The 22,020-nt window shown below is 43.5% G+C and overlaps 1 protein-coding gene across 25 annotated transcripts in view; it reads right to left on the bottom strand.

Annotated features, from left to right (window-relative positions):
- The window catches only part of FARS2 (phenylalanyl-tRNA synthetase 2, mitochondrial), a 537,315-nt gene that overhangs the window by 34,306 nt on the left and 480,989 nt on the right, over positions 1-22,020 (bottom strand). The window contains exon 8 of one of the 25 annotated variants that reach the window (XM_053920344.2): positions 20,012-20,312. The exons of the other annotated variants lie outside the window; for them this stretch is intronic. Coding sequence (XP_053776319.1) covers positions 20,276-20,312 — 37 coding nt within the window. The 3' untranslated portion in view covers positions 20,012-20,275. Of the gene's footprint in view, positions 1-20,011; positions 20,313-22,020 lie in introns of those variants that run through there. 25 annotated transcript variants of the gene reach the window in all.

Here is a 22,020-nt window from a genome sequence, read left to right as displayed (position 1 = left end):
AATTTGCTAAGAAGTGATGGATGGCCACTATCCACAACAGATTTTGATAATCCCAAATTCCTTAGTTATACCAGTGTAGCACTTTTGAATCCCATAATTATTTCTAACAATAGCAACAAGTGATTATAATAGCTAGTATTTCTTGTGGACTTACTATGCACTTAGACATTCATATATCAATTCATTTAATTATCAAAACTCTAATGAAGAGGCTATTGCAATCCCTATTCTATAGATGTAGACGAAGCAGCTCAGAAAGGTTACTGATTTCACAGGGTCACATGGCAGAAAATAGGCTGGGACCAGGAACTGGGTGTCTCTGATTCCACGGCTGTAGGGCCCTATCAGTGTGTGGTGGCTATGGGCGCTCTGGCTTGATTTCATAATACTGAGGAAAATCAGATTGGGAGTATAGTGTGGACGCCACCGTTTTGACAAGTCCAGCTCTAGGCTGCTATTCTTTATATGTTCTTGGGCAAAGGTGGCTGTATTAAAAAATGGGAAAATCAGTGTGACTACTAGAATCAAGGCGTGGCGGTGGAGAAAAGAGAAAATAAAGTAGATTATGACCCCACCGGGGTCTACGAAATGATTTCGGCGTTTTAAAAAGAGAATCGATGGGTAGGACGGAAAGAAAAAAACCCCATCTTTTTAGGGCAAAAGGAAATCTGCTTTTTTAGGCCACGGTACCACAAAGGTTAAAGAAAATGTACAGGAGCCAGGAGATTCCCTGGTAGAATCTGAAAGGACACACCTCACTTCGATGGGGAAATGAACACCATGTGACTGACAGAGCTTCAATTTCCTCTGTTGAAAAGCAAATCCCATTTTCACTTGTGGGTATTTCATTCATCTTTGCTTTTTTAATTACACAGCAGAAAGTGCTACTGTAATTTCCTCTCCATGTACCGACAGCATTATTCATCAAAAAGCTTTTAATTCTATACAACAATTACTTCTCTTAAAAAATTTGATTTCAATCTCTTCAGAGGCAGAAGTGTATGAGTTTTTGACCCTTGGGTTAATTATCTCCAAGTAAGTTAAAACCACAGAGAACCTCATCCTGGGTAAAGGGAACCCACACAGGACCCTCCTGGTACCTGTCTTATTGTTTGTGGTGGTGCGGAAGGCGAGGTGGGGCGGGCACCCCACACCCTGTGGAGTGCCCTGTCTGTCCTGGATTAAGCTCCTGGAGGGAAGGACAGGGTTGTGTCATTTCCAGCTCTATTTTTAAAGCCTAGTGCAGTATCTGGCACACAGGAAAAACTTGATAAATGTTTGCAGAAGTAATTTGAATTAAAGGGAGAGTGAATGGAGGAATGGCCACTGATATATTTCTGATTAAAAACCAAAAAAGTCAAGTACATGAAAAAGTCCTATTTCTGGAGGTAAAAAGGAAAAAGAAAGCAATGAGGAGATTCACTAGAGGCCATCAAGGGACCAGTGGCTGGGGCTCGCAGAGTGTGGCCGATCAGTGGGAAGAATGTAGGATGTGCCCGTGGGATCCAGCCTCCTCGTCCCAGACTCTCCCCTCCGCATGGCACACCAATGCCCGCTGTTCTCTAATTTGCTCTTGATGGGCCCAATATCCACCTATTCCCTTGTTTTACTTTAATTAGGAAGCATTTCCAAACACCATATGTTTGGTCCAATATTGGACCTTGGGGAACTGGGCTGGAAGGGAGCAGAGCCACCAAGATAAGAAGAATGACAACCAACGTGTGCTGAGTGCCCACCATGTGCCAGGCACAACTGCACACACTTCCAAGCATTAACCCATTGACTCCTCCTGTGCTTCTAGGAGCCAGACATGGGGGAGGTCCTTGCCCTCCCAGGAGGCTTGCATGTGTCACTACCATGGCCTCCGAGATGCACCTGTCTCATTACACTCATGTCTTGTTACCAGAGTCATTTACTAACACATCTGTCACTTGTAAGAATTTTTCACTCACTTTTGCATCCCCAACACCTAGCACAATGGCTGGCACATGGCAGGTGCTGAGCAGTGTATGCTATACTAAAGTGACTTCTGATCCAGTGATGAAAGATGCACATTAAGAAGCACTGCAAACCGTGCACAGAGAGCTCCAGAGGGCAGCGTGCAGGCAGGGGCCTGACGACTGAGACACACTGGTGCCTTGAGGATGGAGGGGCAGCTCTGGAATCCTGTCTCAGCAATGGCTTGGGTCAGCAGGACCCCGCAGGAGGAGAGCAGGGCAAGGGGAGGCAGAGGCCGTGGGGGGATAGGCCTGACCTCCACACGGAGGCTCTCGTGGCACAGGCTACTTGAGGGTCTGATACGGCCTGGCTGCAGTGCAGCCCGCATGAAATGTGATGTCATTAACCAATTAGGACATTCAAAAGGGAAAGTTCCCAGCCACGGCTAACCAATGTTGAGGCCCTGAGGGGGACTAAGGGGCCCTATTTTTATGATTGTCCATTTTTTCAAAATAATTTTTTTATCCTCCTCACCTGAGGACATTTTTTTCTTTTCATTGCTTTTAGAGAGAGAGAAAGGGAGAGAGGAAGGGAGAGAGAGAAACATCGACGTGAGGAAGAAACATCAGCTGGTTGCCTCCTGTATGCACCCGGACCAGGGGTCGTATGTACCAAGACCAGGGGTCGAATGCACAACCTGGGCATGTGCCCTGACTGGGGATTAAACCCACAAACTTTCAGTTGTAGGATGACATTCCAACCAACTGAGCCACACTGGCTAGGGCATATGATCTTCCTTTTTAAAAAAGATTTTATTTACTCATTTTTAGATATAGTAGAAGGGAGGAAGATATAGAGGGAGAGAAACATCAATGCAAGAAAAAAAAAATCAATTGGTTGCCTCTCGTCCACGCCCTGATGGGGGACCAAACCTGCAACCCAGGCATGTGCTCTTGCTGGGAATTGAACCAGCGACATTTCGGTTTGCAGAACAATGCCCAACTGAGCAACAGTGGTCAGGGCTTTTCTTCCATTTTTAATTGGAAAAAGTATCCGTAAATATGAACATCAAACAGTGTGCCCCCCAAATGAAAGCCCCATAGACTTCAGGTGACACTTCACTGCAAAGGGGCTCTGAGCGCCAAGTATACAGTGTGGCCCAGCTTTGCACCCCCATGACACAGTACTGTCCGTAGAAGCCGCAAAGGGTAGGACAGAGTAAAATTGTTCATTAATGACCACACTTTTGTGTGTGAAATGCTCTACGTGTGCAACCTGTGGCTTCAAACCACAGGGGCAGGAGCCCATGGAATGAGTGCAGAAGGGAGAGCGCTGGGAGGACAGAGAGCAGGAGTGCTGAGGGTCTGGGGTCACCTGCCTCATGGGAGCCAGGCTACAGCCCAGCAGAGACAGAGGCGAGTTCTGAGGCTGTATGGGGAGTGGAGAGCCACAAGGAAGAAGAGGAAGGGAAAGGAGTAGGGAGGAAAGAGGAGAAGGAGTGGGAATGAGAAAGGAAAGAAAAACAGGGAGTTATCTTCCTCTGGGTGGTGGTTCCTAGAGTCTGTCCATACAATGCAGTTTCATATCCCTGCTTCTTTATGCCTTAAAAAAAAAACCCAAACCAATCCCCAGATTCTCTTAAATGCCCAAGGTTTGTTACCTGCTCAGATCAGCTGGATTTCCTGAGAACCATCAGCTCATCTGGGTGGTGTGGCACTCACACTCACATGCCCCAGGTGTCAGTGTTTTCTTCAGACAGTGAGTGCATGGTCTCAGGGCCTGTGCTTGCAGGGCCAGACTGCTCGGGTCTGTATTCGAGCTCTAGCACTTAGGAGCTGTGTGACGTGGGGCAAGTTACTTAGCCTTGCTGTGCTTCAGTTTCCTCATCTTTAAACCAACTCAGAGGCCTGAGAGAATTGATTGAATTAATCCATGTGAAGCTCTTAGAACATAATAAGCACATAATAAAATTACTAATTCACAATGAGTAGGGGAGGTAAAATTACTACTAACAAGAGAACCATTTATTAAGAGTGAATAACTGAAAACTTAGCTCGTGACCTCTGAAGGATTGACAACTCTTGTGTAATTTGTCCTTTGTGAAAAATACTTTTATCGCCTACTACTCCCTATCTACCCATCTAGCTCTTTTTGAGTATGTTGCAGTCAACCTCGTCTTCCTCTTTGATGCTCCTTTCTCTCAGCCTTCCACCACACTGCATTGTTAGAAATCTTAATAAACTTTTAACTGCTCCTTCTTGGGCTTGGAATCTGCTCCCTCTTCCGACCTCCTCACCGTTCTAGTCAGTCTTTCCCCTGTTCCCATCCAGTCTCCTCTCCAAGATGCCCGGTCGAACCCCAGCCCTGCTCTGTTTCTCCCGAGAGGGGCGCTGTTATCTCCTCATCTATAGATGACGAGAGTAAGGCTCAAGGAAGTCTAAGGTCACGTGGTCTGTAAGTATTAGAGCCCGAGTTTACATTCAAGGGTGTCTGACTCCAAAGGCACTATTATTCCATGGTTTGGATACATGGTGTATTGGCTGCTTAGCTGGGTGGACAGATGGCCGAATCAATGGGTAAATAGGTGAACAAATGAACAAATAATAAACAGTTTAATACTCAGAATGGCCCATCCTGCCATATGGACTGGCATATGTTTAAAATGGGTGGGCAGCCTTGACATGGCTCCTGCGGAGCAGGGGCTCTTAGCAGGGGGATTTTGCTCCTTGGGGGACATCTGGCAATGTCTTGAGGCAGTTCTGACTGACACAACTGGAAGGGGGGGGTGGCACATGGCTCCTGGCATCTAGTGGGTAGAGCCAGGGATGCTGTAAACATCTTACAAAGCACAGGACAGCCCCCACAATACAGAATTATTTGGCCCAAAATGTCAATAGTGCTGAGGTTGAGAAGCTCGGCTTTACAATGAATTAGGTCAACCCCATGGGAAACAGGCAGGTTTTATTGAGGGTAAGTGAAGGAATACAGTGAACAGTTTTATATTTGAAAACTTGTGCTTCAAAAAAAAGCAAACAGGAAACAAAAACAAAGCAGGAAAGCTTTGTGTTTCAATGAATGAAGAAGGCACAGGCACCTGTGAATGAATGGTAAGCCATCCCTCAAGGGGAAAGAAAGAGGAAAGCTGAGGACAGAAACAGAACTCTGAATTCAGAGGAATACAGAGTATTATGGTGTATCACAAAAACTTCCAAAGAGCAAGAAAAATGAGCACATACTTCATCTTTTAAAAATACATACAGTTGGATCATGTTGCCTTTTCTGAACAACCTTCTCTGCTCTAAAATTGTGCACCTACCTCTGCTTCCTTTCCCCCATTTTCCTTGCCAACCCTGCTGCCATTTGCTCACTCCCGTACTCGCTGTGAGGTGCATGCCCACCCCCAGGGCAGACTCGGAGACCCTCTGGCCAGGGTGGAGCTTCGACTTGACACAGGCTCAGTCAGGGAGCCTGGCCCAGTCAATGGGCTCCCATCGGGCACCGCCAGAGACTGGTAGGGCTCTAGGTACACCTCATCATTAGCATAAGCTCTTCATTTCAGTCATCCTGAGAGGAAGTTGAGACAACATACACTCAAACCAGCTTCAAACACCAGCTGCACAGGGCCTGGCTCTTTCCTGAAGAAGGAAGATTGATTCTGCCTGGGACTAAATGCCTGCTTCACTGAAGTGCTCTTTTCAGTTAAGTTGTGAAAAATGGGAATAATAGCCCTCTGCAGTACAAGTGAGCACCACTGATGCTGAGAGCCACCGGGATTTACCACCAGCTCACTCGGTAGCCTGGCACCCTAACAGGCTGCAGGATGGGCCACTGCCATAAGTATGCTGGAGACAAAGGACATTTCCCCCTTTGCACCACCTTTCAAAGTTAACAAAGGGAGAGCCGATGAGCCCAGGCTGGGCTTCAGTCGTTTCCCCTTTAACACAGGAAGCTCGGAAACTCTACAGTGAAGGGTCCCCAGATGGAGAGGCTGGGGTAGCAACAGAGAGTGGACAGTTTTACCAAAAAGCACAGCTCACATTAGGCAAGTACCTGGTTACATCCTGAGGAAATGCAGTCAGTCACAGGAGGCTCACAACTGGGCCTGACATTTCTGGTACTGCCAGCCGAGTCTCCGTTTCCTTCCTCCAGCTAGGTTCTCTGGTAGTACAGGGAAGGTGCATACTGGGGCTCCCTCTACGATTTAAACCAATTTGCTGCCGGTTATAGCGATCCACACTGCACAATGTGTTTTTCCTGTCACTTACTGCAGAGGGAGAGTCATGTGAGTGTGTTCTCAGCGTTGCTACCGGCAAAAAACATTTTGAAGAAGGCATTGTTTCTAGATAAGTAGAATTATTATTCCCTATACTTCCTCGTTCCCTCCCTGACATGAATAGTGATTTCGGCTTTAGCAAACTTCACTTCACAAACAGGCAAAGCAAAAGAAACACTAAAGCTCTAATGCTCTAACACCCATAATTCTCCTCCAAATGTCACAATGTGAAAGCACCCGAGACCTTTCTAAGCACATTAGCAGGCAATACAAGGCCATTCCCAGCTATTAGACTATTTTGAAATAAACTCAAATTACTGGGGAGCATGGTAGGCTCCACATAATTCCTCCATTTAAGTTTCTCGTGAATCTGTATCCCTGTGATTGGGAACTCCTGCTACCATTCAAAATTAACAAAGGATGCAGACACTGTTGATGAAACATTAATGACCAATTTGCGAATGTTCTAGGACCCCCTTTATTCACCACGGGTTCATCAATGCAGCATTCCCCGGTCTCTTACTTCATTCTTTCAATTATTTAACATCCATTAAGCACCCACAGTAATCTGAGCTCCAAGCAACCTTTCACCCACATTCTGCCCCCTCTACGAATTTCATTCTTGTCATTCACCGGGTGATTGTTCTAACTGCAGTGGTCAGTCAACCTTTGCCTTAAGGCAGGAAGCTCACTAAGAAATCATTCATGGCGATGACCATGAGATGACAGAAACTCGAGCAACTTTTCCAGGCTGTCCCACTGCTTTGGAGGGAAACCTATCTGAATATGAGATCCAGGGATAGCTCAGTCTGTGAATTCTTCAGACCCACTTTAATTAGGGTCTGTACATTTTTACTGAGCGCCTACAATGTTCCCAGCACTGTGTCAGTGGGCAGCAGAAGCATAAGCAGATAAGAGTAATGTGGTGTGGTCATCGCTGCAGTGGAGGATGAGCTCCTTCTGATAATGTAGATATGAGGCTACCTTCACGTAAGTGAAGAAGGGAGCCATGCAGGAAAGTGGACTTGAGGGTATGGAAAGACCACCACCCCCTCACTACCTATTACAGACTCAGATGTACACAGGCAACCAAGACTGAGTCCAGAAGGTGCCCTGAGTGCGCTTTCCTCACAGTGTTCTGAAACCCGCTGGGGTAGCACTTCCAGTCTTTACTTAAACAGAAAGTCCCTGACCTGGCCTTTCCTTCATTCTGGCCACTCGGCATCTCTGGAAAGAGGTAACAAGGAAAATGACACTGCTACTACCGAGAAAGTAGCAGTAGCAGATGGCATGAGACAGGTGCACACGAAACACTCCAGGAGAGGGCAGGGCAGGGCTCTGGGCAGAGGAATGTTGTCTGACCTTTGGAGGCGGTGGCATTTGCGCTGGCCATGGCATGGTGGTTCTCTACAATAAAGCTAATAAAGGTTAATGACAACCCCTACTCTCACCTTAATAGCAGCTACTACTGTTTACTGAGCAATTTCCTGTGTGCCAAGCACTGTATTCATGCTTTTTCTACTAGTAGCAGCCCACTCAGAAAGGTATTAACATCTCACTTAACAGATGGTAAAAGTGAGGCTCAAGGAGGCTAAGTATCTTACCCAAGGTCATACCATACGCACATGACAGTGGCAAAGCTGGAATCTGAACTGTCTGCTTAACTGAGACCATCACTGACATAGCCTAAGGACGGTCCATGTTCACTCCATACCCAGTGACCCAGGAAGCTCACTCTGGGCCTGGGGCGTGCTGTCTGTGCAGAAGGGAGGAGCACTCTGTTGCTGAGAGCTGACTCAGGAGCCACTGGCTAGGAATTTCCAACAGTAGAGAGGACAGTGTATTCTGGGGCAGTCAGAGGGACAAAGGGGACCTTGGCTCTGGGAGCCAGGAGTTGTTCTTTGATTACTGATGACCTCCACCCTTTGACAGTTACTAATTCCTGCTGAGGCAATGGCTGTTTTGCAATAGGGGTCCCTGAGGCATAGGAAGCTGGCTTCATGCTGCCTCCTTCATTTTTTCTACTTTTTACATATTTTTTAAAAAAATTTCAGAAACATTAAAGGAGAAACCATTAATGTGCGTATACTCTCCCCATCTAAATACAAATGTTGTATGTGTTGAGATGACACCATTTACAGTCCTTGCTCATACGCATCCACGTATTTGCATAGCCACGGTGATTTTCTATGTACAATTTTAGCTTTCATTTCATCTAACCTTATTGTCTAAATATTTTCCCATTTGCTGTACTCTTCATAGTTATCGCCTTGATGGTGGGCTCAGGCCATCAAACATGCCTCCCCCAAACAGGGACCTGCTGGCTCAGGAGAAAAGCGCTTGAAATTCCTCCCCCAAATCTTCACATGGGTAGCACAGCCCTAAGGGTGCACACATCCATTATCTGTTCTGGTGACGGGTTTCTGGAATGTGGTTAACTCAGGCAAGGATCCAAAAGATGATTTTAAAAAGCACAAAAGATCAACACTTCCACTATTTGTGTTTCAACTGCAGAGTGGAGCAAGAAGAGAGAATGTGGGGACAGGTGACGCACACTCAGCCTTTCAAAGCCAGGTCTTCAGAGGCTGGCATGGCCTACTGTGAGAGTCACCTCATGGCTCCCATTCACCTACCTTCCTTTCAATTAATGTTCCTAAAACAATGATGATGACAATGACGATATAATCACTATACAAGGTAATACTTTCACAGCACTTTACACATGCCAGGCACTATTCCAATAGCTTCACCTTCACCGACTCATTCAACCTTTATAAGTACATATTATTATTCTTCCTGTTTTACAGATGTGGAAACGGAGGCACTGAGGACATAGAGCTCGTGGCCAGGTGACCTGGGCAGCCGGGATGAAGAGGCCATGCACTGGAACCACTTTATAATATCTGCCCCAAAACTCGTATCTTGTTTTTCTCCATGCTCACAACTTTTTTCTCACCTCCTATTTATTATCAAATTCAGTTCCAAGTCCTTATCTATTTTTCTGCTCTAGGAGCTTCCTCTTCCCATAGTGTTCATCTCCTACTTCTCCAAATCCTGGAAACAACTTTCTATGATACCTCCTTCCAGTCATGGCACTGAAATCTCCTGGAGGAAAGGAAAACAGGATGGTAATGCACAGCACACAGCTGAACGGAACTCCTCTTCTTATTTGTCTCTCTGCCTATTGTCCTGAATTCTCACCCCAAAGCCACCCACTCACATTTTTCCCTTCCTTGAAGGTGAAGCTCATCCTATATTTCTGACTGAACCTCAAAGGTCTGGAAGGAGCAGTTTTGGAAGGGCATTCTTATTGCTTTGGTTTCCTCCTAAGGTCTCTGAGTTTTTGAAGGAATAGTATGTTGGTTGAGCATTTTCTCTCTTAGGTATAGTTTGTTAGAAATTGCCATTCTTGTGAGAATTAAAACAAACAGGTACATATTTCCACCTCCCTTAGGCCCAGTCAGGCCTTATTTGTCACTAAACCTACCCTATCTCTTGGGCTAGCGTGTATCCAACCTGCAATACAAGAAACAACTCAAGGGCCATCTCTGATCCATTGCACAGTTCTAAGAAGCCCTCTCCAAGCAGGGACAGGGAAACAGCCTGCCTCCTCCTGAACCCCACTCAGGGCTTTGACCACTTAGGACTTGACTCTAAGAAACTACGGCATGACCTGTACTTTTTACCTGGCGTTACTCTCATTTGGAAAAATATCTTACATTTCCTGTATGATCCTAAGCTTCTTAGAGACTGGCTTAATGCTTTACTTTTCTTAGATTCTCTGCAGTGCCTTGTGTGAAACCTGCCACTTCATAGATTTTCAGTAAATGTTTGATGAATGAATGAATGAGTTTTCCCAACAGGACCAATATGATTAATACATGAAGAATACATTAACATAAAAATACCCATATTATAACTCTTAGCTTGTGTAATAAGGCAAGAAATAAGAAGGCATATGAATTAGAAAGAAATAAAATTCTCTTATTGACAGATGACATGATTTGCCTACATAGAAAATCTTAAAGAATATATTAAAAATTGCTACTAAACTTAAAAAGGTAGATAAAATACAAGGTCAATATTAAAAATCAGTTATACTTCTATAAACTAGCAATGAACAATATATATATATATATATATATGAAAACCAATATAATCAAATAGTACCATTTGCAATAGGATCAAAAACATAAAATAGTAGCAATGAGTCTTAGAAAATAAGTTCCAGATATATATGCTGAAAAGTGAAAACACTGATGAAATAAGTTAAAGAGGATGTAATGTTGAATAACAATAAAAATTTTTTTAAAAAAGAAGAAGATGTAATGGTGAGAAATACTATAGTCATGGATTGAAAGACTCAAAAATATTTACTGTTAATTCTTCCCAGACTAATCTATATATTCAACACAATTCTAATAAAAATCTGAGCAGAAATTTTTATAGCAACAAACAAGCTGAATTTAAATTTTTATGGAAAAACAAAGAACACCCTAAACAACTATGAAAAAGAATGAAGTTGAAGAGCTTAACTACTTGATTTCAAGATTTATTATAAAGCAACAGTAACAGGCCAGTATAGTATTACAGAAACGATACAGATAGATGTAATGTGAACAGACAGAAAACACACACTGTGACATATGTGTCAACTGCTTTCTGAAACAGGTAAAAATGCCCTTCTGTGGAGAAAGGAGAGTCTGATATTCAACACAGTGCTAGAACAGTTGGATATCCATAAGCAGAATGGGCAAAAAAGAAACCTCAATTTACATCTTTTACCTGTTGCAAAAATGAACTCAAACTGAATTTAACTGTAAAGCCTGAAACTATAAAACATCTAGAAAAAAATCTCTGTGATTTAGGATAAGGTAAAGATTTCTTAGCTACAACACCAAACATACGATCCATAAAAAAGTGTGATAAATTGGACCTTAAAAAAAAAGGAAATGAGGGGGGTGAGGGGTAGGTGGAGGAGGGCAAAGAAGGGGAAATGAGGCATATCTAATAGTGTCAACAATAGAAAATAAAACTGAAAACTAAAGTAAATAAATCTATAAAAGATATGAACAAAGAATTCAACAATAAATATGGCAAATAAGCACATGAAAAGATACTCAATATCATTTGAGTTAGCAAAATGGAAATTAAAAGCACAATAATTTATCACTATATTTATTAGACACGCCAAAAAACAAATGAACAAACCAACAAATACAGAAAACTGACAATACCAAGTGCTGGTGAGGATGCAGAGCAACTGAAACTATCATGCCGTAGGTGGGAATGTACAATGGCTCGGCCACTCTACAAACAGCATGGCAGTTTCTTTCGAATTTAACATACATTTATCATATGACCCAGCAGTCCCATTCTTGGATATTTACCCCAGTGAAATGAAAATGTGTTCACACAAACACCTTGTCCTGCCTGTAAATGTTTATAGATGCTTTATTTCTATTTGTCCAAAACTGAAACGACCCAAATATCCATCACCTGAGAAACAGATAAACAGACTCTGGTTCATTCACACAATGGAATATTACTCAGCAATAAAAAGGGAAAAACTACTAATATACAATAACATGGACTAATCTCAAAGGCATCATGCTAATTGAAATAAATCAAGTTCAAAAAGTTAAATATCATATGATTCCACTTATTTGGCAGTCTGGTAGAGGCAAAGTTACAGGATGCTGCAAGGCTGAGGGCAGGAGGCAAGGCTGGCAAAGAGAGTGCACAAGGGAAAAGGGGATTTTCCAGCAGACATGCTGGCAACGATTGTATGACTGTATATTTTGTGAAAACTTACAGAAATGTCCACAAAAGGATGATTTTTACTGTATGTAAATATACCTTAATTTAAAAATATAAAAAAATAAGTTAAAGAAAAATTTAAGTTTGTTGGATACTTGAGAAACAAGACCACTTTCGGTCTTGGCCTTGGTCCATTGGGCAATTTTAGAAAAACATGCTTTATTTTTAGTCACCTAAGCTGTACTTTAGCAGCATTTATGGAAAATGCCCACAGAAATCCACTGAACTAGTCTCTTCTGTTTGTCCCCTACACACACTGATAATTTTCCTACCTGACTCTCGCAGTCATCTTCCCTTCTGTAGCCCCCAAATCAATCACCCCCATTCCTATCCACAGTGGCAGCTAGTGAAGCCGCCCTGATCATGCAACTTGATGTGATTATCCGCCTGTGAACTGCCACTGCACTGTGAGGCCTCCAGCATCGGCATTCTGCCTAATCAGCACCCATGGCCCCATCTCAAGGTCTGTGTTTACTAATAGTACTACGATAATATTACTGCTCACTCACATTATTGAAGACCTACCTTGTGCCAAGTGCCGCACAGGCACTTTACACTGGGAGCTCCTCAATCCAGCAAGGTGAGTACGTATTCTACCTGGCAGAATTTATCTGAATAATATCTACCTCGTCTGTCACCTGGCAGAGCAGCACTCCAGGCTCGGGCTGAGCTGTACTCCTGCTGGACATAGTCTAGGGAGGTTTCCTGATCCCCCTTCTCCATTAAGCTGTGGCCTCTCTCTCCCAACGCCTCTCTTCCTTGGCTCATGGAACAGCCCAGCGACTCAGAGTCTGCCTTCCAGACACCTCATGTGCTCAGGCAATCCTGAGACTCACAGCACGAAGACATTACTACACCATGCTCATGTATTTTTTTCTGATGACCACAAAGGGAAGAAATGATGGCTATGGAAGGAGTTCCCATTTCACTTCCTGCATGTCAACATTGTGCTTGCTCCTTGTCCCTGGTTATATGTCAGGTCCTGGCAGCTCCTTTTCAACACAGCATCCAGAATCACTCTGCAATTCTTGGACCTGCGGAGGGGCAGCAGTGGCTGCCACCTCAGGTCTCTAATAGCTGACAGCCCTGTGCCAACCTCTTCCTTAGGTCTACATGGTGGAAGCTACCTAATCTGGCAGATTCCAAACCCCTGTAGAGAGAACTGAAATCATGCAGTGTGGAGGAAAGTGCACCGGAATTTAAAACACTTGTCTGGTGTGATCTCCCATGTAACCCATAGGGACAACCCTTCCCTTTGCAGAGTCCTCTCTTCCTCCGGTGGGTCCCTTGTACAGTGGGCCGTGGAGCATGTGTTCCACAGGGCGCTTCCGCTGTCCTGGGGGAATGTGCCAGTGACCAGCAGGGTCCCTCACAACCCAGACCACCTGCTGTGGATGCTTTCAAAAATTGTTTCAAACCACATTTTGGCCCAAAGCCTTTTTTCAGGAAGAAAGCATAGAGCTTCCCAATTTTATTTTATTTTCTACTCCTTGTTCAAAGAACAATCACATAAGATAAAAGCATCATCCTCAGGCAAGGAGAATTTAATTCAAACATTCTTAAGAATAGATTCAACAACTTTTTCCTCACAAACAAAATAAACAAACCTGCTTCATTTTTGGTTTCCCCCAGTTACATAAGGAAAGAAAAAAAGGAGAGAAACGGAGTATTTACAGGAAATAGTTTTCACCTGCCCTGTAAACATGACAGAAACCTGGTAACAACCACTTCATAGGCATTATCCTAACAACCCTCCGAGAGGGACGCTGCTGTCACTCCACATCACGGATGAGGACACTGAGACCAGGAGGGGTCAGTACCGTGTCCGAGGTCGCAGAGTTGCAGCGCACAAGGCAAAGATCCGAAACCACACAGCCTTACCCGAGGGCCCGCATTCTTAACCAGGTGCGTCAGCTGATATTTGCATAGCTGTGGTCAGAAAGAACTGAAGCTGCCTTTACGTTTGTGAAGAAATTAAAGAAGTGTTAGATTTCTTCTCCACTTTTACTTTCTTTTTACGTTAAACCCCAGGTGCACACATTGGGTCAGTCATGACCCATGGCTCCCAACACTATCAGCTTTCATTTCGCCTCAGTCCCCTCTGAGTCCTCACTGACTTTAAAATAAAACCTCGCTCCTTAAATTGTCCAAGGGCCTAATCCAGTGTGGCCCTTGACTATCTTGCTGGCCTTCTCTCTCACCATGTCCTGTTCACTCACTGTGCTTAGCAACGTGGGCCTCTTTCCATTCCTTGAACATTCTTGTTTTGGAGCCTGAGCTACATGGTCTAAAGTTTCAACTTAAATGGAATCTTCTCCAACAGGCCTTTCATGACCCCCAGAGGGGCTGAAATAGCCCCTCTGTCACAGTGCCCTGCTATATTTCAGTTTATGACCCGTCTTCCCCGTCTACAAGAAGAGTCTTGTGTAGGTCAAGCTGCGTATCTATGCAGACTACTGTGAACCAGTGACAGCCATCACTCTCGGCTGGCCATACAATCCAGAACTTCTACTAAAGCCCACATTAAGGTCTTTGTATTGAATGAAGCCTGAGAGAGCATCCACATATAAGGGCACTGACTGTACAGTCACAATTGCTTTGCCTGGCTTTTCCAAAGAAGGGTCTTCTATTTTCAAAATCTCATGTTAGCTTATAAGTGCTTTCCTTCAGCCACAGGGAGCCTGTTCTTCAGACAAGTACAACTGAATCAGTAGGTGGGGGTGGGGGAGGTAGGCGACAAATTTCAGACCCTGCCTATGATGTAAACAATGAGTTCTGAAAAGCTCCATGTGCCATCGGAAATGCTCCTGCGATTTTCCAGAGGAAGCCTGGGAGACATATATTGGTTTAGAAGAACCAAAGATTCAATGTTAACAGGAAGATTCTAGATAAAATTTCCCTGTTCTTGCAACACACTGAACTTAAATCTAATAAACCAGAATTTAATTAAAACATTTTATTTTCACATCCAAGAAAGGAACCACATTGCTGCGGGCTGACAGTCAGATTTCACAGGCTGAGCAGGAATAGGTTCAACTTTCATTAACTGTTCAGTTAGGAGAGGAGACCTGGGGCCACAAACTTGGAGCCGTGGGGGGGCGGGGGGGAAGGCAACATAGTTCATATTTTGGTTCAGAAAAATAAAAGAGGTTTTGGTTAAAAGAAAAAAATGCAAGTTGCATTCTGAATTGTCACCCTTGAATTTGATATTCCAAATGTGTCCCGTTGCACTCCCATATAGCACAGCCAGTTTCACCTGCTTTATCATTCAACAGTGGCGTCATCTGAAAACAAGGAAGTCACTAAATTTCTACCTGCAAAAATGTGGCCAACACTGGTATCACAGAATCTTCAGAAGAGGGTACACAATAATGAGCACACGATATTCACACATTCAATGTCTACTTAGTGAGCTCCTCCCATGGGCCAGGCTGGGGCAGGCGGGCTGTGAGGACCCAGTGGCAAACCACACAGACCTGCCTGGTTCCTGCCCTCAGGAAGTTTCCAGTTTAGCACAAATGAGTTGAGTAAATTATTCACAATTCATATAACAATAGAATGTCCCTGAATTATTGATATCTCCTCATTTTCATCCCTTTGTAACATAAGGGAAGTAAAATATAGTAGAGAGAGTACTGTTGCATTCTTGGGAGGCATTTGACTAGAGTGTTTAGGAAAGCAAGCCCCCCTTGATGAATAATGGCTCTAGGCAATGTCCACCAATGGCAAAAACCACTAGGTAGAAAGCTGATGGGGGAACTGTATCACAGATATGTTAAGCTGAAAACCCTCAAATCTATTGACTAATCTTAAAAGAATAAAGAGAGAGACATAGAAGTACAGAACACCACCCATGGAAGAGTTTTGTCTCCTTCCCCAAATCAAACTTAAATCTGAATAAGCCTCTAGGTTCAATACCAGTTGTAGGAAATACAGAGGACTGCAGAACTGCTGAATGACACTTCAGGGGTGCAACTGCAAGATTTTAGAATGTAGACAACTCCACAGGACAAACAACCCAACTTCTTTAACACCAAAAGTTACCAAAAAGAGGGGACGAGGAAACATAGTTTAAAAGGGACCTAAGCGTCTTATCAACCAAGTGCAAATGTGGCCCTTGTTCGGACATGGATTCAACCAAAAAGTGAGAAAAGAAAGAATGAAACAAAGAGGGAAAACAGAAAAATAAAAATATGCACTGACTGCATATTTGATAATTAAATAGTGTTTTTTTAGATAGTGATAAAGATATTGTGGTTATTTTTTGAAAAGTGCTTTTGTCAGTTATATGTACATACATGAGTATTTATGGATGAAATGGGATTAGCTTCAAAAGAATAGGGGAGAAAATAAGTACATAAAAAGATGTTCAACATTATTAGCATTACTATTCAGCAATAAAAAGAAATGAAGTACTAATACCTGCTACAACATGGGTAAACCTTGAAGGCATTAGGTTAAATGAAAGGAGCCAGTCACAAAGCACCACACATTATATGCCTCCATGTACATAAAATGTCCAGAATAGAAAAATCAATAGAAATAAAAAGCAGATCAGTGGTTGCCTAAGGCTGGAGTTGGGGGAGAAAGACGATATTGGGGGGTGATGGATAGCTAAGAATTCTTGGGTTTTTCTAAGGGTAAAGAAAATATTCTAAAATTCATTGTGGTGGGCGGTGCACAACTCTGTGAGTATGCCAAAGGCAACTGAGATTGATATGTAGATTTCCGGCCAAGATGGAGGCATAGGTAGATACACTGTGCCTCCTTGCACAACCAAAAGGACAACAACAAATTTAAAAACAAAAAAACCCCAGAACCGACAGAAAATCAAACTGTATGGAAGTCCAACAACCAAGGAGTTAAAGAGGAAATACTCATACAGACTGGTAAGAGGGGCGGAGGCAGGCAGTGGGGGTGGAGAGGACGTGTGGCAAGGCGGCGGCTGGAGGAGTGGGTGGTCCCACATATGTGTGCAGACAAACTGGGAGGAACAACTGGGGAATGAGACAGACCATGCAACCCAGGGTTCCAGCGTGGGTAAATAAAGCCTCAAAACCTCTAACTGAAAAAACCTGTGGGGGTTATAGCAGGGCAAAAACTCCCAGCCTCACAAGAGAGTTTATTGGACAGACCTGCAGGGTTCCAGAACATACACAAGCCACCCACTTGGGAATCAGCACCAGAAGGGCCTAATTTGCTTTTGGGTAGCAGGGGAAGTGACTGAAAGTCGGCCAAGAGCTCAGCAAGCTGCATTGTTCCCTCTTGGGCCCCTCCCACACATAGAGCACCACAACCCAGTGATGTTGTGGCAAATTCCTAAAGCTCTGCCCCTTACCATGTAACAGGCATGGAGACAAACAAACAAACAAAAGGCTTAAATGAACAGATCAAAACTCCAAAAATAGAACTAAGTGATGAAGAGATAGCCAACCTATCAGATGCAGAGTTCAAAACACTGGTAATCACGATGTTCACAGAAATGGTTCAGTATGGTCACAAAAGAGGAAAAAGTGAAGGCTATGAAAAGTGAAATAAAAGAAAATGTACAGGGAACCAACAGTGATGGGAAGGAAACCAGAACTCAAATCAACGATTAGGAGCAGAAGGATGAAATAAACATTCGGCCAGAACAGAATGAAGAAACAAGAATTAAAAAAATGAAGAGAGGCTTAGTTACCTCTGGGACAACTTTAAACATTCCAACATCCGACTCATAGGGGTGCCAAAAGAAGAAAAGAAAGAACAAGAAATTGAAAACTTATTTGAAAACATAATGAAGGAGAACTTCCTCAATCTGGCAAGGGAAATAGACTTCCAAGAAGTCCAGGAAGCTCAGAGAGTCCCAAAGAAGTTGGATCCAAAGAAACACACACCAAGGCACATCATAATCACATTAGCTAAGATTAAAGATAAGAAGAGAATCTTAAAAGCAGCAAGAGAAAAGGAGAGAGTTACTTACAAAGGAGTTCCCATAAGACTATTAGCTGATTTCTCAAAAGAAACCTTGCAGGCAGGAAGGGGCTGGAAAGAAGTATTTGAAGTCATGAAAGGCTAAGACCTACATCCAAGATTACTCTATCCAACAAAGCTATCAGTTAGAATGGAAATGCAGATAAAGTGCTTCTCAGATAAGGTTAAGTTAAAGGAGTTCATCATCACCAAGCCCTTGTTATATGAAATGTTAAAGGGACTTATCTAAGAAAAAGATGATCAAAACTATGAACAGTAAAATGACATCGAACTCACAACTAACAACTGAACCTAAAATAAAAATAAAAACAAAGCAAACAACTAAAACAGAAACAGAATCACAAAAATGGAAATTACATGGAGGGATATCAGTGGGGAGGGGGGAGAATGGAGGAAAACATACAGGGAATAAGAAGCATAAATGGTAGGTACAAAATAGACAGGGGAAGGTTAAGGATAGTATAGGAAATGGAGAAAGCAAAGAACTTATATGTATGACCCATGGACATGAACTAAGTGGGGGGGTATGCGGGTGGGGGGGTGCAGGGCAGAGTGGAATAAAGGGGAGAAAAATGGGACAAAAGGAGAAAAATTGTAATAGCATAATCAATAAAATATATTAAAAAATAAAAGCAATGGAATTGTACAGTTAAAAACAAGAATCAGATGAGACTGGGCACACAGAACCAGAGTCATGGAAATAAACAGACAGTGATGGGGGGGGGGGGGGCGGGGAGGATAATGGGGAAAGAAGGGGAACATGAAGGACCCATGGAAAAAGAAAATGGGGTGGGGATTGTCTTGGGGAGCAGAGGTTGGATGGGGCAGGGGAGCGCATGGGTGGGAAAATAGGGAGAACTGTAACTGAACAAAAATAAAAAAAATAAATTAAAAAAGCAAAAACGCCAAGAATCAGTGTTGTGAGAGAGTGGGTAAGGATATAGGTGAAATATAATAGACCATGTACTGTAAAGGTTTTGAATGTGTAGGTTCTATTTCCGGCCCCTCCAGGTCAATACCTGGCCCTGCCAATTACTAGCTATATGACTTTGGGCAAGATAATTAACTTCTTTTAGTCTTAGTTTCCTTAAATGGAAAATGGGAGGAACCTGTAGGTTTGTACAGATTAAATGATGTTGACACATATAAAACATGTGCAACGGTGGCCAGCACATGTAAAACACTCAATAAACAGTAACTTTTATTATTTTCAACTATTTTTTCTCATACCAGTTCCTTTGGGAGCATGTTTCTTCAGTATCTGCCTCAGAAATTACAGTTATTTTGACTTTTCCTGATGTTTTGTTGGCTTTGTCCTTTTCAATTGTTATGATTTTCCTTAACAAGGTATTATCCTTCAAAGATTTCATTTTCTGTGTGACTTAGTTTGTTTCTGGTTTGAGGCTAAAGATGAGGAGGAGCAGCGAGAGATAAAAGACTGACTGCAGCCACATCAATCAACTCTGTGCCAGAAGGCCTGACCCCCACTCCAAGGGCCACACACACTGGAACAGCAAAGGCTAAACCCCACAGACGACCCTTTCAGGCCTCGCTCCTTTGGTGGTGCCTTTGGAATAACACTGGTTCAACCCAGACGTGGCAGCACTTCATTCACAGCCCACCCGTGTTTCCTCTAGATTCTGCCTTGGTTCCACTCACACCCCAACGAGGGCCTCCTAAGTTAGCAAAGTGCTTTGGCTCTTTTTAATAACAAAGGCCCTGCATGAGCCTAAATCGGTAAAACTATGATAAATATTTTATAAATGGCGCTCTGAAAGCACAGCTCAGACTAACAACACATACAATGGAATTTATATGCTCACTTATGCTCACCCCACAGAACTGCAGCATTTTTTGCCATTCAAGTTCGCTCCAAAACAGATTAAAGAATTGCTTTATTGTACTGTACATATCAACTGCACAAGGCAACCGGCCAAGGAGAAGTCTGAACACATGGACTAGATTTCATGGCTTTGAAAAACACGGTAGAGTGACAGCGATATGCTCTTGTGCTCTGCTCTCTGGGACTGCCACCCGCTGGACAGGTGTGTGCCGTGTGTCCATCAGCTTCTCCCTGGGGCCACCAGGTCAGGGAGCCACTCCCATCTTTGCAAAGACCTGTCCAGATACGCAAAGGTTCTTGTGAAGCAATGTCTTAGAGAAGTGCTACTTAGCATTCTCTCCACCTTTGCATGCAAGACCTTCCCCATGGGCACACCCAGGACTGCCGAGCCAGTCGGCAGAGTGGGGTGTTTTGGTCGAGTGCATCTGCTATGTCATCAGTCTGTGAGCGACATCCTTGCAGTCCCTGAAAAGCAAATGTAAAGTAAATGAAGTAACTGAATTTGTTTTCCCAAGTGTTGATTTATCCAGTCCTCCATTCCATTTGTAAGGTGAGCAAGCATGCCCTACAAAAGAATGAACCAAAAATAAACTTTATTTTACTGTTTTAATATCTAGACTTTATAAATGTCCAACATTTGCTAAAATGAACAGTGTTCTTCCAGTTCACTTGCATAATCTCTGGCTTCCTCACTTGCTAACTGAAACAGAAATGTATATTATTTACTCAGATACAACACTGACTTGATGTTTTGCAAACAAAATGCTGCCACCTCTGAGAACACAATGTACTATCCTCACCTACAGTGTATAGAGCTTGCCTTCTTGTCAAAATGCGTCCATTCCCAGGTAAAGGTAAAAAGAATAAAGGTAAAAAGAAATCACAAGCAGACAGTTCTACTATAATGCCAAACTGTCAGGAGCATTTAAGTTCTGTGGTCCTCACTGATGGCCGGGACAAGATAGGGAGCAGGTTATACACCATAACGTGGCTCCTTCTCTTCCTTCCAGAAAGCTAATTGGAATGGAAGGATCACAATGGTGACTGCGAGAGTTCCATGGGTACACTTGTCACATGCTCCTTTTCAGGGAGAGGTACTGGAACCCGTACAGGCATGTGTATCGATGGCCTGAGCCTTGGGACCAAGATGCTTAGGAACGGTTTCCTTAGTGCACACCTGGCAGTGTGTCTGTCTGACCACAGAAGCTGCGGAGCTGCAGCTGGGAGGAGCGCAGGCTCTCCCCTGCTTCTGTCAACAGGACAGGACTGATGGAAGGCGTTGGGCGCAGAGACTGCGGCCTTTACAGGCAGAGATATGCCTTCGTCTGAGCTGTGGTGTTGGCACTTTCTAGCTGTGTGATTGGGAGTGTGAATTCACATCTCTGGGCCTCGAAGTTCTCATGTGAACAACAGGACTTTTCCAGATTTCAAAGTTGTTGAGGAGAAGGAAAGTGAAGAGCGGGTGCTCAGAGAGAGGGGCAGCAGCAAGGGCAGCAACAGAAGCCGGGGTGGAGGGGTGGAGGGGTGGAGGGGTGGAGGCCCAAACAATTCCTGAGGGATCCCTCGGCAGCAGGACACCCAGCTCTGCTCCCCACCTCTGGATGCTGCCACCCCACGTTGTCACGGGGGATTGACTAGGTGGCTTGCGAACAGCAGGACCCCACAGAGACTGTTTATCTCAAGGGGTGACCCAGGCTGAAAGCACAGGTTGATCTGATTTGTGTTCAGAATTAAGTGATTCAGGTTTTTAAACCTAATTTTTTTTAAAACCTAAATTTATTACACAATTTGAACCCTGTGGAGCCCCTAATGTCTCTTGCAATGTCAGGAAGGGCTGTCACAGTACGCAAAGGAAGGAGGAAAAATAGGGACAGCTGCTTTCACTGTGCTGGACATTTTATTTCAATGCCTTTTTAATATTCAAAACAACCTTGTGAAGTAAAAAACTTTAAATGTTTTTAATATTTATCACCTTTATTTTAAATGTTATTTAGTTGTAAGTTTAATTGTTTTCATAAACTATTTATGTCAGAAGAGTTGTAGAGACACAGAAGAATTGCAAAGCTAGTACGGAGTTCACATATATTCTGCACACCCAGTCTCTCTTATTAACATCTTATATTAGTCTAACTTATATTTGTCACAACTAGTGAACCAATGCCGATACATCATT

This window comes from Desmodus rotundus, chromosome 3 (assembly GCF_022682495.2).
Source record: "Desmodus rotundus isolate HL8 chromosome 3, HLdesRot8A.1, whole genome shotgun sequence".
Lineage (NCBI taxonomy): Eukaryota > Metazoa > Chordata > Mammalia > Chiroptera > Phyllostomidae > Desmodus > Desmodus rotundus.
This window is presented reverse-complemented; position numbering and strand designations above follow the sequence as displayed.